The 18,217-nt window shown below is 37.0% G+C and overlaps 1 protein-coding gene across 2 annotated transcripts in view; it reads right to left on the bottom strand.

Annotated features, from left to right (window-relative positions):
* Positions 1-7,036: 7,036 nt before the first annotated feature.
* Positions 7,037-18,217, bottom strand: part of PEX2 (peroxisomal biogenesis factor 2) — a 28,025-nt gene continuing 16,844 nt past the window's right edge. For both annotated transcript variants that reach the window (XM_083823409.1, XM_083823408.1), the window contains exon 2: positions 7,037-12,227. In XM_083823409.1, the coding sequence (XP_083679535.1) occupies positions 11,287-12,201 (915 nt within the window). In that variant the 5' untranslated portion in view covers positions 12,202-12,227 and the 3' untranslated portion in view covers positions 7,037-11,286. The remainder of the gene's footprint in view (positions 12,228-18,217) is intronic.

Below are 18,217 nucleotides of genomic sequence, written 5' to 3'. Positions count from 1 at the left end.
CTGCAGTTAGTTCTGTGAGTCACAATGTTTGGAGAAGTGTTCTTTCATGCTGTGTTAAGAATAGTAGCTATGGAGAAAACAAAATGGGAAATAGACAGCTGTGAAGGCTTACATAATTCTGCAGAACCACCTTGAAAGCAATAATGGCTTTCACTGATGAAGACAGCCAATTAATTTATATCTGTTGTTGTTTGTTTGTTTTTCTTTCCTTTGGTAAGCACTTGATTCCATATGAAACCAAATTGGTATGAAAGACATACCAAGATCAGCAGAACAAGTGGTGGTCAACGGCTCTGTGTCTGGGCGGAGGCCAGCGACCAGTGGAGTCCCTCAGGGGTCTGTTCTGGGACAGGTACTGTTTAATAATTGATAATCTTTATCAATGACATAGGCAATGGGATTGAGTGCACCCTCAGCAAATTTTCAGATGACACCAACTTGAGCGGTGCAGTCGATACAACAAAAGAAAGGGATGCCATCCAAGGGGACCTGGACAAGCTTGAAAAGTGGGCCCACATGAACCTAATGAGGCTCAACAAGTCTAAGCACAAGGTGCTGCACCTGGGTCAGGGCAATCCCATACATGAGTATAGACTGGATGGAGAACTCATTGAATGAAGGCCTGCAGAGAAGAACTTGGGGCTTCTGGTAGACAAAAAGCTTGACGTGAGCCAGCAATGCATGTGTGCAACCCAGAAGGTCAACTACATCCTGGGCTGCATCAATAGAGGCATGGCCAGCAGGCTGAGGGAGATGATTGTCCCCCTATACTCTGCCCTTGTAAGGCTCCATTTGGAGTGCTTCATCCAGGTCTGGGACCCCCAGCACTAGAATCATGTGGATCTCTTACAACAGGTCCAGTGGAGGGCTATGAAGTTGATCAGAAGGCTGGAACACCTCTCCTATAAAGAAAGGGTGAGAGAGCTGGGGATGTTCATCCTGAAGAAGAAAAGGCTCCAGGGTGAGCTTATTGCAGCTTTTTGCTCAGGTGGACAATGACAGAACAAGGGAGAATGGTTTAAACCAAGAGGGGAGATTTAGATTGGAAGTTAGGAGAAAGTTCTTCACCCAGAGGGTGGTGAGGCACTGGAACAGGTTGCCCAGAGAAGTTATGGATACCCCAGACCTGGGGGTGTTCAAGATCAGGTTGAACAATGCCCTGATTCAACCCTTTATTGGACTTAAAGGTGAAATTCATTCTCCTTACTGGAAAATAATTATTTTTACTTCCTACTGTCCACTTGCCTGGTTTCTGTTTCAGACTTTCCCACCCCATTTTCATTTTCACCTGAATGTATTCTTTCCTTTATCTCCTTACCCTCCTCCAGCTATCAGAACTGAATTTGGTGTCAACATAATTTAATGTTATGGAAACACAGTAGGCTGGATCCTGTATGCCACACAGAATAGGATTAAATTCTGTATTGGTGCAGCCTCACCTTGAGTACTGTGGGTGATTTTGGGTACCACAGTGGCCAAGGACATAAGAAGGACATAAAACTATTACAGTGTCCCCAAAGGAGGTTTATGAAGATGTTGAAGGGTCTAGAGGGCAAGACATATAAGGAGCAGCTGAGCTTTGTTCAGCCCAGAGCAGAGCAGGCCGAGGGGAGGCCTCATGGCGGCCTGCAGCTCCCTCACGAGGGGAGCGGAGGGGCAGGCGCTGAGGCGCTGAGCTCTGCTCTCTGGGGACAGCGACAGGACCCGAGGGAACGGCATGGAGCTGGGACAGAGGAGTGAGGGTCAGGCTGGGTGTTGGGAAAATGTTCTTCACCGAGAGGGTGCTTGGGCACTGGAACAGGCTACCCAGGGCAGTGGTCACAGCACTGAGCTTGATGGAGTTCAAGAAGTGTTTGGATAATGCTCTCAGACACATGGTTTGGTTTTGGGGTGGTCCAGTACAGAGCAAGGAGCTGGACTCAGTGATCCTTGTGAGTCCCTTCCAACTCAGGATATTCTATGATTCTATGATTCTACACTGAATTGCATGTGTTTGCAAAGAGTAGTTTTCAGGGTCATCCTTTATTTCTGGGATAAACCAGAATTGAACCAGTAGATAATTAACTATTTCTGTCTTTTGAAGTACTCTGTTGCTTTATTTAATACATTACTAGTCTCCTAATTACAGGTTTAAGAAAGAAGTGAAGGAGGGAAGGACAGAGGGAGGGAGGGAGGGAGGGAGGGAGGGACGGAGGGAGGGAGGGAGGAAGGAAAGAGACAACTTTGTAAGCCAGGTACATTTTGTTTAACCTCAAAGGAAGATTTTTCGCTTCTGCAAGTTATTCACTTATGTACTTGCTATGGAATCAGCATAGTGGGTAAGTTGATAGCCTGTATAGCAATGTAAAGAATGGCAAGCTGATTACTTTATGGTTATTTCACAAAACTGATGAGACAGCAAATGATATTCAATCCTATTAAAAAGACTAAGAACAGACTTTTTCCCCCTTCTCTTCTTTTCTTTCTTTAAAAAAAAAAAAAAGAAATAAATCCTGCATTCCTTGCACTAGGATTGAATGATATGATTCTACAATTCAGGGAGTCTGGAAATTACAGAACATCTGCAATGAAATTGGTTTTCTGTGGAAAACTGATGAATCACTTACTGCCAATGACTGGAAGGAAAAGTACTTGTTTATGCCCTTATGTAATGAATTTTTATGAGGTGAAGTTTGCTGTTTATAAAAAAAATATACTTTCAGTTGCTGTAGATGTGAAATAACAGAATTCAGAATTTAGACCAACATATTACTAAAATGACAGTCACTAGCAGAATATCATCTGCTTATAAAATGCCAAAAGAGAGCTTTTACTTCTGTAAAAGAATTAATATTTCCATCCATCCTCTAAAAGACAAAATAACAGGGACTGTAATAACACTGTTGTCTCTGTTAACATACCTTTAAGTAGAATAACTTCTTCTTCTTAAGTAAAAAATTCTTCTGCTTCAAGAATTAGATCTGAAATACAGAAGAAAATTTGCTTGTGAGCAATATCTTGCTCACATTTCAAATTTCAAAACCAGGCAAGGTTTTCTGTCTTAATCATGGTCAGTCAAGTACCTGCTCTTCTTTGCATGCCCCTTCTCTTGTACTGTCTATCAGCTTACTGGGTTTGCATGTAAGATGTGTGTTGACTGTCAGAGTCTCACTTTCTTCTTTCTGTGAGTAATGTCTTGACTATGGGAGAAAATTGCAATTCTGAAGAAACTGTTCTGAGGATGATAAAAGATAAAGTACCGATCAATTCTAAAAAATAAATAACAACAAAACCAAAAATCACTAGGTCTCTTTTAAGCAAGAATTAAACTGATACCTGGGTGATTAGAACTGATCATTGTACTGACAGCAAAACTGAGACAAGACAAGAACTGACAGCAAAAAATTACTTTTTACTGTCAAATGTGTCAAGACTGTTGTATATCTACCATTAGTGGCTCTATTTTTGATAAATTAACAGACTTTTAATTATTATTTTATTTTATTTTATTTATTTTATTTTATTTTTCGATAGCTTGAAATAATTTCAGTAAAAGATGTCACTGCTTGAATGTGATTTCTTTTTTGATCCTGCCAAATATTTCCAGGAATAGCTGTAGTGATTAGAAATGTACAGATACATATTTTTAATGATGAAAACACTTTACATTTCTTTAGCAAAATCTGTATTTGCTGTACAAGTGAAAAACTTCAAGTGCTATTTTCTTTAGAATTCTTCACTTGTTTGACATCTATATTGGTTTTCAAGTATTGCTAATGTACCACACTTTCTTGGATCTATTTATATTTTTATGAAGATGAGTCTTAGTGGCACTGAGTAATGGCACAATAAGTAACCTTCATTCCTTTGTGCCTTACCTTTCAAATCATTACACAGTGCCTGCTGTTGCTGCTATCAGTGACAGGGATTGTGAAAAGGGTGCAATTGAAAAGGCATGCTGCAGGTCCATCTATGCCTTACGCTAGCAAACCTTGAGACAGCTGGCCTGAGCATGGTTTAACTGTTACTCTGTTTTCCACAGTGCATGTAATAGAAGCTTTGTCACTTGGCTAATTGCCCATCTCATCCTTGTGTTTGCAGCATTGTCTGACCATTCAAAGATTGCTTTTGTAGGAGACATATTACTCACTGCATGGGACCATTATGTATATGGAATGAACAGCAGTGACTGCAAAAGCTCGCGCATGGAAAAGGCCGTCTTTGATATCCTCATGTCATTTATCCTGAAGCCATTGTTCTATATAGCTCTGATTCCTGTGTCCAATACCCCTCACTGCCTCTAGTCTGTCCCTGTTCTGATCTTCTGGGATAATATTGAACAAATCAGAGATGGTTCATTAGCATCATGAATACTACCCTGAAGTGATGGTAATTATTGACTTTCTGAATCTATCTTTGAAAAATGCTTTGAACTAATTGACTTTATTATGTGGGACAATCCACAGGATCCAGTCTTTGGTATAAGCCTTTATCGAAGGAGCCTGGAGTTACGAATTACCAATAAATATTTTGTCCACATTACACAGGCTTTTGCTAATTACAGAGACTGTTTTGTAGATAAAACTGGCTGTGGTGGTCACTAATATAAGAAACTTACCTAATTGAGTACAGAGACTGGCAACTTTTCATCAAATCAAAAGCATTTTCATAAAAGCTTAATCAGCTTCTGTGTCTGTGTCATGAACACTGCTTCTAATGCCTTTTAAAAAAGGGTCATGGGTCTTTATTCAGATGAATGGGTCTCACATTGTATGTTCAGTCAGATGTTCAATTCCTGTTGTAAGATCGAGATCTCCAGGAACAGATTGGGTACTGACATCCAGAATGCCAACCATGTTGTTGCATCATGCACAACCATGGCTAAGAAACTTTCAAGACTTGGTATGATAGGAGAAGATTCCTTCACAGTAATTATGTAACAGGCAGTAGACCTCTTTTAATGCACAGTGTGTTCTAAAAATTTTGGCAAGTATGTAGTGCTAATACAAAGTCTAATGTCAAGAGTCAACACTGCAACAAACTCTACTGTCTTTGTCTATTGTAATGGATACCCTCCTTGTCTCCTAGCCCTCATTTGCCCTGTCTCTTGGCATAGCAACTAGAACCTTTTTGCACCCTATCTTTAGGCCCCCAACATGAGAGCTAACTACAGAGGACAGACTAGCAATCTTGTTAGGGAATCAGGCATATTTACCTGAAGACCTCTACTGAACCATTAAGCCATCACTTTTTTGTCCTTTTGGACAGTGTATTTGTGGGGAAGATCTCTGTCACACTTATTGCTGCAGAGGAATCCTTCCCAACTGCATAGACAATTTGGAGATGCTAGGTTGGGCTATTTCCTTTGCTGACTGTGTTCTGGAAAATTACTTGGGTAAGATCTCTAAACAAGTTGGCAAGTGTCTAAAAGCTACAAGATGTGACAGAACAATTTAGTTAGTTCAATCAAACTTCTCAGTTTTGCAGCCAAAGGTTAGACAAACAGCTGTAGTGAATACGGATAATGGCAGAAGAAAGGAGAAGAGTCAGTGTGTCTCCTGGACTACTCCAATGTGCTGGTTAGTTTCTGTTACAGCTCCTCCAATGCAGCATGATGCAGAGTGCAGACCAACAACCTTCTCCTTGAAATACCTCCCTGAGATATTCCGAAGTTTTCTAAGTAGACCTTGGGTCAGAGAAATATGCAAATAGGGATTTTGTACTTACTAAAAACTACCTCTAATATCTACCTAAAATTACTGCTGCAGAACAAGTTTGTCCACACCTCCTACACAGAATAGGTCTGTAATCTGAATGCAGTTGACAGACAGTTTAAGCAGAGGTACAAAAACCAAGGTGGGTTCCAGAGAATGAAACAGATCACTGCTTGGCCCTGGCAGATGCCCTCTATCACTCACTATACATGTTTGTGTACTCCTCTGGTCCTGGATTGGACTGGGATCCCCTCACAAGTATCTTTTGTTTCAATGCCATCCATTCGGTGACATTGCCAGGCTTATGCTGGATCCTGCCATGGAAATGGGCTCCCTTGGAATGAGGGAACTATGCTATTAGGACTGCAGTAAGAATTTTAAGTGAATGTTTTGGTGGTGACAACATGGAAAAACCTTTTGAAGGAAGATGGTTGTGATCTACTTAATCAATTCTACCTGGGAATGAACAAGATATTGTCATTGAAAAGACATTAAGCACCATTTTTAAACTGCTTCTTGGTATTTTGGTTGCAAGTGCTGTGCTCAGGCTACAATAATTTTATTACTAGAAGTAAGTGACCATGAGCTTTACTACCTAACATGCCAGCAAGTAAATGGCTTTATCCTGTACATGTAGCCACGCCACAGTATTTTCTTCTTAGTACAAGCCAAGACGGCTTCCTAGCAAGCACACAGTGAAGTGGAAAATACAACTAGTCTACTCAAAAGGAGAGTTGTTTAAAAAAAATCAATTAAAAAATTGATTTGCAACCTAAAATTGTAGAAACTATTTTTAAATGAACTGTAACTATAAACTATTTTCCCTCCTGGCATTTTGGTCTCATAAATGCTAAAGTATGAAATGGTGTAACAGTCAAACCATCAAATAGGGATGATAACTATCTCTCTTAAAAAAAAAAAAAAGCCAACTTGGTTTTCATAAGAATGATGCATCCCAGACAGCAACAGCAGTTATATCCTCAAATAAGGACATTCCTCAGTTTGGACCATACATTTCTTCCATCGTTTTTACTATCTTTCCACCATTTTGTCCAGATCACCCTCCTCTACATCTCATATGTATGGAAAGATAAATAGATGTTTTCAGGTAATGCAGAAATGGGATTCTATCCCTGTCATCTCTTTTACAGAATATTGAAACTCCTGATTTTAAGTCTTACATAATACTACTTATTGGAGATCTCTTTTACAGCATATGGAGTACATACAGTAGTGATTTGTGGAAGCAGGGAATCAGCATTCTCCAACTCCTTTCTTCTAAATACCTCCAAAAACATACCTTATGACAACTGGTATTTCTCATTCAAATCAAAACACATGAAGAATTTTCTAACATGTTTATTAAAGTAATTAGTCTTCTTCAAAAATGACTTTATTTATTTCTGATATATTGAAAATGTTCATGTAGCACACAAGACCTACAACAGAGCACAAATAAAACTGTTAATACAGGCTTGTAACTCATATCCAAGACTCAGTAAGCTCGGTAAGAGGTCTGGTCCTTTAGCTTTCTTAAATTCTAGGCATTGATCCTTTTCACTGTTGCGTATATAACTGTTCAGAAGTACACTCTCATAGTAGATGAACACTAAAAGCCTTTAGTTTAGAGAAGATGATTGAAAAGATTAACATTCCAAAATAAAATTTACTCTTTCTGTTACAGGAAGCATCAGTAGATTTATCTTGGTCCTTTGTTGCAGTATTTTTTTCCTGAAAATACAATGCTTATGAGGACAAATTATCCATGCAATTAGTATATAAAATTAATTATCCTTTGATTAGTCTATGAATTATTATTTTTTCCTGTCATCTCTTCAGTTAAGACTTTTCTGCAGCTTACACATCACAAGACACACAAAACAGAACTGCAGTATATAAAAAAAAAGGTTAATTTTACTATGCTATAAGGAAGTTGCTGAGTATTGACTTTGTCATCCTAAAACTCTACCCTGAAAGCAAATGATTTTTGAATATGCAACTTGAAATTTTGGTCTCAGCAACTGGAGTTTTGACTACAACAGACCAAAGGTTTCACCAAATGGTGACAGTTGGGGGCGGGGAGCAGGGCAGAAAGGAAGATGTCGGTTAAAGAACAAAAACAAAACAAAAAACAACAACAACAAACCACCAAGAACCAACAACAAAATGAACCATCCTCTTCCTAAACATTCTAATTCGGTGAGATGTGTGGTACTTGCTTACTCACATCGAAAATATAAGAACTAAAGCCACTCTGAAGTTTGGACACACACTGCCATTAATATGTATAGAATATTTGCATCTCCAAATGCAAACAAAAATACCCTACAGTGCATGACATGCACTAAATACCCTAAGTCTTTTTGAGACAGCCAACTGGCTGAACACTGGACTAATTACACATAGTTCAAAAACAGTTTAAATGGCACATTTGAAATTTACAAACGTACAATAGAAGGGAATGTGGTTGAGATAACATTCTCCTGTATCACAGCTCTCCATTTTATTCAGGTGGAAGGTTAGCTTTATTATGATTACTAATCAGTCTCTTATTTTTAAAGTAGATTTAAGTGTTCTCCTATCTTCAATAAGGATTATGAAAACAGTTGACTAAATAAATCTGTAGCTTCCACAGAATATATTAAGTTCCCATCAGTGAAATTAAAATTATTCCTCTGTAATATTCTGCACTTATGAGGTTCTGAAATGGATGCATTTGGACTAAAAGTAAGGTTCTGGATTTTGCAAGGACAGTTCTAGAGGGAGCCAAGGACTAAGTTTCTGGCAGGTATCTGTACACTAAAACCAAATCTAAAATAATCTTAAAATATGAAAAATGGAGGTAGCCTTACTAATCCCTGGAAAAGCAGCTAAGAATCTGAAAATATTTCGATAGACTTCGGGTCCTCAGGAACCAGCGCAGAAGAAGCACTTAAGAAGAATGTTGAAGATACCAAACTGGAAGTCAAATTTGTTGGCCTTGTAGGAAAAGAATTTCAGACAGTTTGCATTACCTTATCCACACCATAAGAGACAGACTACAAACGTTATCAGTGCTGCAGGCTACAAAGCTAACACGCTGATGATGAGGTACTACAGAAGTAGGCCAATGCTTTGGTATGATAATCCATCATCAGTTAATTATCAAAGGTTCCACTCCATAAGAAAAACAGGGCAGACAACAGCAGTATACCAGAGCCAGCAGTGGTATAGTTCTGTACAACAGAAGTACAAAATTTCTAGGAAAAGGTATAGTACTGATACTGTAACAGGGATGAAAAACAGACTATACATGGTACTAGGATTTGCACCTGTGTGAAGTTGCAAGAGATAAAACAAAGCTTGGGAAACTTGTACAGCTTAGTTAAGTAAGTCAAAGCGCAGAAGGGACAGAGGTAGAGCGAATAAGGAAGAAAACATTATTTGAATATTCAGGAAAAGGAAACATTACTGAATAGGAAAGAAGTCAACTCTTAACTAAGAACATAACACCTAAAGGAGTCCAATATAGAAAATCTGGGCACTTTTGACACAATACTGCACTGTGACTTCAGAAAGATTGAAGAATCCACAGAAAACAAAGGTCTGCTATGATTATAACCTGTGAACACTGGATTTTGGATGTGTATATATCTTAATTAATAAGGACAGTTGGGGGGAGAGGTAGCCAGAATACTGATAATCCTTTCTGGAGACCACCTTCAAGTCAAGGCTACTATTACATTTCTTTGGGAAGATCTACTAAGTAACGCACAGGGATAACTGATACAGAATCACTTCAGCACTAGCTAGTGACTCAAGGATATTCTCCAACAGACTTACTAGCTTTGATACTTCTAATAAGGACATACTTGTACCTCATGGTTCAAATAGCAACTGCGAATAGCAAAAATTTGGCAGGCTGCTGATACACACTGACAAATTATATATTACAGCACACGGTATCTGGAAGCGGTTGCTCTGAAGTCTCTGTTGACTCGGAGAATAGTAGCAAAATTAATGAATTTTTGGGCTGCCCAAAGATACTTATGATCCTACTAACTATATTTAATTGCATCAGATGAAAGCATTATGTGTCACTCTAAAGATCAAAAAACAGAATTTAAGATCTTCAAACAAATAGACTGGTGGGTTGTTTTAATCAGACACTGAAGAATGTAATAAACCATTTTGTAAAAGGAGATCAAAGGTACGCATCAGTTGTTTCTATACTATTTTTGGGACTGATTATTGATGATAGCCAATCAAGAACCCAGTCACCATAAAGTGATTTACTTGGTTTAACTGTGTAAGATTTTGCAAATTTGATTTAAGAGCCAGAGCAGGATAAAATGTGTTTTTGTGTTAACAAGACACTTATGGGTAAGACTTTCTGTTTAAAAAAAAAAAAAAAAAGATTGCAATTTTGAAAAAAAATAATATACCCTATAAAACCAAGTCAGAAACTAAATGGATGAAGCATTAAAGAAGGGAATAAAAACATCACAAAGCCAACAGAGAAAAACAAATAGTAATAGCCCCAAACAGAAACAATTACCACAATTACCCATTTTTTAGTACATCTACACACACATATCTGGGTTTGATCTGTTTTCTCTGTGGTAATAAGCCGTTAGTGAGGTTTGGAACCCACCATCACCACTCCAAAGAGTGGCAAGTCCCAAAGACAGCATCTTGAGAGCAAACTGTACTCTCCAAAGTATCTGACTTAGAATAATGCATGTTACCTCAGGTAGCTTCTGCATCCCAGTGAGTGATAGATTGTGTCCCTCAGCTTCATAGGGAAGCACCGGGAGGTGATCATACATACATCACTGAAGATCACAGACACACTGGTGGGTGAGAAAATGAGTTTTGTCATCTGATGAAGATCTAGAAAGTGTACTTTGACCAGGAGATGGTTATATCTCCTGCAGGCACAAGTTAACTTTTTGTCTGTTGACCATACAGATCACTTAAAAGGTTATTCTTCTCTTACAAATAGACCATATGTCCTGTTATGGTGGCTGAATCTGATGAAAACTATTAATAATCTGCTGAGATAAGACTTCGTCTTACACCTTTCCTTCTTTCAGCGGAGCATCACACTGAGAATTCAGATTTTAAATATTCAAAAATAAAACTATTCTTTAGGTGTAACTAGGACGACTTTCACATAAAATCTACTAGTTATGTTGGCAATGGAAGAAGCTTTTAAAAGGCTGAAAAAATCTACAAAGTGGCTAAAAGCTTATTCATCATCTTCTCATCTATCCCTAAGGGAAGAGTATAGCATGAAGTTAGGAAGTGGTGGGTTGCCAGACCATGGATCTAAGAAGATACTTGACAACACAGGGATACCAAACTGGGAACAAGTAGTCTGAGAGAACAGAAGAGCTGGTGAAGTCTGTTCTTTTCCTTCCTTCAGATGGGCAAATTGACACTGTTACTCAGTAAAAAAAAAAAAACATAATACCAGTAAAGACAAATGTTACAAGAAACTACAGAATCTCCAAAACTGTCTTTCAAGATGTTTATAGTCATTTCTGATTTTTTTCCATTGATCTCTACTATAGTATTTCATGTACAGTATAAAACCAAATCAACTCCCCTATCAGGCACGGAATTCTGTCATTTCAATTTTATATTTCAGTGGCTGAAGGCTGTGTACCTCTGAGCCACACTTAGGACACGTAAAATACATATCAAATAAATAGTTACTTTTAATACAATAGTAACAAAAAACATGCAAACAGCCTATGGTATGCGGCATGGTAGGCCATTCCCCACACAATGAACACTCCTTGCAGTGAACTGCTAATGTGTTTTCATTATTAGAAAGACTTGCAATAGGCAAACACCAAGAAGAAATTTTGAGTTTCAGTTTCTGTACATTAATGAGTGGTAGCAGGTAGATCAGAAACTCAGCAAAACCATGCCATAAGAGCTCCCTGTTCATGTATTCAAATCCTACCTGACGAACACTTTGTGGCTTGCAAAAAACTGACCTAATTCCTAGAATGCGTTCTGTAAGTGTTGCATATGTTCCTTTCTGAAGAAAAATCAGAAAATTTACAAGTCCACACAGTTTAAGAAGTCCAGCTCCAAAATTAAGGTAATGCTTGATTTTACAGAAGGACTGTAGTTGACGATTGCTAAATAAATCATAACATCTTTCTTCCAACCATCTTCCACCAACAGTGAAAATAAGATACCATAACTTCTGGTGTTTGCTCAGAGGCTGGTATTTTTCTGTCTGAGATAAATTATTCTTGTACTGAATATTCAGAATAGCCTGTCCCACAGTTGCATTCTTAGAATAGATAGTGAATCTCCATAGTAAAAACCAAAGAAATGCTTTTAATTCTGGTTCAATATGAGCCAGCACTCCTGGTTTAAATCCATGAAAACAGCTGGTAAACTGGGACCACACTAGTTGTTCCAAGGCTTTGTTTAGTTCAAGAGCATCGAGTTGACTTATTCTAAGCACAGGATTCACACTCTTTTCATTTCCAACGCTGGAGGCCATTTCTTCACAAAAAAACCAACAACTTTCTAGGAATAAACACAAATAGATTTTAGTGTAATAGAGCATTTCCTATGTTTATTCTTACTAGAGATAACAAAGTTGTAATATACCAGCAATAAACAATAAATAACAAATGCTTCTTTAGATATGGTTATGTTATCAGGAATTACTACAAGTCCCTTCAGCAAGCTTTACACTAACAGTATAAAATTACCTCTCAAAAGAGTTTGTATTGGACTATTTTTCAAAAATAGTAACACTTTTACTTGGTTAGATAGAAATATGTAACCTGTTTCAGATATTCACAAAATTTCACATATTTCACATTTCATTGTGTAAATTAAAAAAATAATAATAATCCTGGGCACAACTGTTACACTCAACTGGATCTTAAAATGGAAGAATCTTAAAATTAAGATGGTTTATGGAAAAATGGGGAAAATGAGCAGAAAAAAAAATCCAGAAGAGAACAGTGGGGTGGATAGAAAATACTGTTCCAATTATACTTCAGTAGCTGCAGCTGAAAGTAAAAATCTTAGCAATACAAAAAAATGTACAGATTACATACAGAAAAATATAGAAGAAAATTAAGGCAGGAATGATAAAGCCTGCTAAATAAAGGCAGTTTAGTTTAGGGAAGAATCATTATAGAAGATTAAAGAAATATTCAGCCATCAATTATCATACAGAACATCACTAAAGCCAGAATATATTTTCCAGAGTCTTAGACAGGTGCAGAATTGTACTATTTATATTCCTTATATATTAAATTTCCTAGCAAGATCCTAGCAAGACTAATGCATACTAGAAACTTCAACAAACATATACTCTTCCTGTCTGAGCGTTACAGAGAAAAACAAAAATATTTCAAAAAATTGTTTAGCTTAAATGTCATCATATCTGGAATTCTCTAACTAAGAAAATAAATGGAATAAATTGTAAGAGCAAAATATGGATAACATCTCCACAATGCAAAAACTGTGTGTTAGCTGATTTTTGGATTATTTTTTTTTTTTAAATTATTATTCAGAAAACAGACAGACAAAGGGGTTTAGGGAAAGGGGCGTATTTCAGGTAGTGTGCAACATTTTTCAACTTCTGAATCAGACTCTGTAACAGATGAGGGACAGCCTTTTGGAGAAGGTACAGAAAAAATACTTCAAATTTATAGGAGGAAAACCTGCTGTAAAACAAAATCACTTTGAATAAAAGGTGCTATATAGGACCCCATATATGAATGGTTGCTAATGATTTTAAGAATACTAAAAAAGTCCTCCAAATCAATAATGCCATCCTGAAACACTGTGCACCAAAAGTTTTCAAGCCCGGTATAAAATATTATTTATTTGTACCATTTGTACTGTTTTCTGTACCTACATAAATATGACCTGTAATTGGTCATGTCTGTAAGGAAAATACTGTGCAAAGCTCATAGGAAATATGATTTTGTTCTTAATGTATGCTAAGCAACGCTAATTTCCAATTAACCATGACTGACTACAAGGATAGGGCATGGAATAACTCCACTTTGTTTCCTTTAACTCTTCCTTCCTCATTAAGAAATAAAATATGAGTAAAGGTAGCATAAAGCCACCCCCACTGGGCAAACTGAGGTTCCCACCATCGACCCCCCACCAGCCTGACAAGCCAGTAAACAAGGGTATACCAAGCCTGTCTCACTTGCACTTCCACCTTTTCTGTAGTAAGCATTGAGGCGCAGGAAGTTTGTCTGGAAAGCACTACCCAATAACTTACCTCCTCCACTTTGTGATCACAAGATCAATATGGCCCCTACTGTATCTCCCTATATCTCTTCATTAACAGCAGCTCCAATGAATATCCATGCTCCCAGCCCTCATTTCTCACCCCACTACAATTTTAGGAACCCCAGTCTCTGCCAGCCTGCTCTGGAACCTGTCATTCCAGCCTCATGATACTCATTCGTAGCCCCTAATCTAGTTCCTTCTTCATTTCTAGTAACATCTCAGTGACTCCTACTCATTTCACTCTCACCCACCCATTTCGGTTACCCTCTCGTACGCATTCTGTACAGCCTCCAATACATATTATCTCCCTTCAAAACCCTAATTTTATTTTAATGGCCATCTCACCAAACTTCTATACCCACAGAAAAAAGTCTTAGTGGATCATCTATCAACTCGATCATTTTTTCCAGCTGTCTTCCAGCACCATCCCAGGGGCTGAGATCCTGTTCTTGTAGATTTCGTGTAAATAAGGTAAGTAGGCTAACTCTTTGCAGATTTTTTTTTCCTCCAGTATGGCTAGATTATTTAAAGAAACCTCAGCAAGTGAGATATGGGTCAACAGGAACCTCTTGAAGTTGAAGGAAAACATGTCAAATACACAGGACCAAAACGGATCACAAAATACACGAGAACTCTTGGTCACTATAGGCTGTGGACTGACTGACTGGATGACTGTGTTGCAAAAAAGGACTTGGGAATTCTGGTAGGCAGCAAGGTGAACACAAATCACCAGTGTACCATTGAAGCAATAATGCCTACTGGACTGCATTAGAATGGCACAGACCAAAAGATATGTTCATCCCCCTCTACTTGGCATTACTGGGTCTACACCAGGCATCCAGTTTTGACTTTTTACTATCACCACAAGAGAAATTTCAACAAACTGAAAAGAGTCCAGACACTAATATCATCAGGGAGCCCCAACACGTGATATATGAGGAGAGCATGAAGGAACTCAGATTGTTTAACTTGAAGATATGGTGGCTAAATGCAATCTAATTGTAATCTCCCACTTCCTAAAGGTTACAGAGAAGATTAAGTCAAACCTTTCTGCGATATGCACAATGAAAGAAAAAGTGGCAACTGGTCATGCGTTGCAACATGCGAAATTCCAACCAGACATAAGGAAAAAAAATGTCTTCATGAGAGTGGTTAAACACTGGAACAAGTTTGTCTAGAGGGACTGTGAAATCTCCATCATTGGAGATTCTTAAAACTTTGTCAAACAATGTCCTACTTTACTTGTTCTAACATTGAATTTATCCCCTGTTTTCACAGAAGGCTGGACTAGATGTCATCAAGATCTTTCCCCTGACCTTGGACCTCAACCTTCCAATAAATTTGTGCATGGCTCATCGTATAACATAACTGATTTGTGACTAGAAATACACATATATTTTTCATGTCCCTGACCCTTTATAGAACTTTATTTGAAGGAAGTAATTTCAGTGAGCCTGTCAGTGTGGGATAGAATTTTGTTTACAGAAAATGGAAACCACTTTTAAACCAATGAGTCCAACCACTGTTTGTCAAATTTCCAAAATCATCCCAAATCATGAAAACTCCTTTCTTAAAATTGAAACCAATACTATATATACTGTTTAACTGTGGCATATTTAATTTAGTATTTCTTCCTGAATTGCCAACTAACATTTTGATTCAACTTCAAAGTAAATTTTATGTCAACTATATGAAAAAGGAAGGATAAGACAGAAATGTAACCAGCTAATACAAGATATATATATTCCTCTAAAATTCCTTTAAATTATGCTTATAATATTACTATGCATGAAAAGCGTTTTTTTTTTTCCCAACAGTTAGGTAAGAATTCTCAATGTAAGCAATAAAACTGAACATTATTGCCAGGTTTTTTGATCACTGCTAAGCATACCTAAAGTTTGCCATAGGTCATGGCTGTTAACCAGACCCTGCAAGTTATTTAAATATTATAGTCATATAGCTGTGATTTTAATGTGTAAGCACATTTTAGCGTGCTTACCATTACTTACATGCTGAAGCACTCTGCTATAAACTATACTTACTTCAGAACTGATTTAAGGTTTTACTGCATTTACAGAGTAGATTTTCCACCTGAGACACACATTACCTATTTACTTCCCAAAGAAATACATTTCGAGGGAAAATTTGAAACACATACTCACCTGTGAAAAATGTCTTCAAAAGCCCTAATGGTCTAGGTAACAGCAACTTATTTGTTCAAGAGAACAGGCCTAAATTCTGAACTTTCCCTATTTTGTAGGGAATTCCCATTATATATATATTTTTTTGTCTGTGATGGCTGTTTTTTCAAGTGATAGTAAGTAAAGATTTTTTTTTTTCCTCTTTACTTCCTCCATATGAAAACCTTTCAGAACTTTATTAGATTTTTTAGTTTGTACTGCTTTCATACATAGTGGTCTTACAGTAGGAATAAGTGAGAAATCTGCTCTCTGTCCTAAAACTGAAATGTCAATACATTTCACTTCTACTTTTTTATACTAAATTTACATTCTATGTTGTGCTGAGCTTAACAGACCATAAAGAGAATGTTGTCTTACCTCCAGTTAAATGCTGTTTGTCATGTCCTTATTTCTTTTTTTTCTTTTTTAATTTGGTCTACTTTACATTATTTAAAATAAGAAGAACTTAAGAACTCAGAATTGTTGACACAATAATGAAAAAGACAAATATCAATGCTCAGTTAAGGATGCCATCACGCATAGGTTATATAATCTATGATCAGAATTGAACAGTCAAAAAAATCTGGTGAAAATAAACAATTGTGTATTGTTTATGATTTTGTGTATGATGTATGATTACATCATACCTGTGTATGATTAACTTGGTACATAAATACTCTTTAAGACAAAACTCTAAAGACCACTACATGAATGTTTTTCCTTGATTTTACAACTTCACAGATATTGCATACAAAAACTAAAAATTTGTCTGTCCGTCCCCAAAGAACTTTTCTGTCTTAAATAACCTACACTTTGTCTTTTTTTTTTTCTTCCACCTAAGCAAATCAACAATCCTACAGCACACTACACTACAACTACAAAAAATGTATATCACCAGGGAAATAGGAGTTTCTTCTGGTATATGTTAGTGCAGTTATTGAGCATTGTACAAATTATGAATGAATATATTTTATTTGGAAACATGTTATTGACAGAAATCTATCAATAGTAATGTGAGTATTGTCAACAGCCTGCCAATATTAATGTAATTATGATTAAGGGGATAACATAGATTTTAGCTATAATATGAAGTAACATCTCCTGCACTGCTGCTATCAATATAAGTATTATTATTGACCTGTTCTGGGACTATCAGTATAAGATGTATTACCATCAGGCATATTTGTCAATGCATTCTGCCTACAAAAATTCTACATTTAAATTTACAGGTCTGTAAACTTTGCCTGCAGAAATACACAAATCCAAGTAATGTCCAGAGTGCTATTTTTTCTATGGGGCTATTCCACTGTGGATGAGTAATCAAAGGGTTTCTACTGTCTCAGTGCTACTGCAATCTCATTCCCTGCTTTTCTAGCAGAAGCATTAGACTGACATATTATACACAGAAGTGTCAAAATATTTTTTAGTATGATTTGGCAAAACACTGTTTTGGAAGCCAAATAAAAAATATATTTTATTAAGTCAAAACCAAACATTACCTTGCTACACTAACATAAAACTGCATTTAGCATGCAAGAAGTAACACCCCTGTTCACCTCAATGAGTTCACGATTTAACTATTTTACATAGTCTCTTCTGCACAGATAAAACATAGTCTGACGATGGACAGACCACACGGGACCACCCAATCCTAACTCAGCATGAATGTAGGCTGAGAAATACCTAGAGAAAATTTTAACTACCAAGAAAGTAGATTCCAGAACTTCTCTAGGTAGTCTGTTACAGTGTTTTATCACAGTTAGTGTTTTAATTACACAAAAATCTGTTTCTCATACTCAATATAAATCATTCTTATTATAAATAAAGATGGTTTTCATTCCACCGGAGAAAAGAATAACAACATCAGAGAAGAATTTCTAGTTTGTCTGCATTATCTCAAGAGAAAAAAATGGTGAGGATGGTGAGAAGACCAACAGTATATAGAAGACTTGCCAAACTAGATGATATGCTATTTCCTACAACATGTTGTTATCCTCCAGAATAATTTTTTTTTTTCAGTGTCACAGTTAGTGTTTAAACTGAGGTCTACAATATCTTCAGATCCTTTTC

Source organism: Anser anser, assembly GCF_964211835.1.
Source record: "Anser anser genome assembly, chromosome: 2".
NCBI lineage: Eukaryota > Metazoa > Chordata > Aves > Anseriformes > Anatidae > Anser > Anser anser.
The sequence above is the reverse complement of the archived record's forward strand: the minus strand, read 5'-3'. Positions and strand labels throughout refer to the sequence as shown.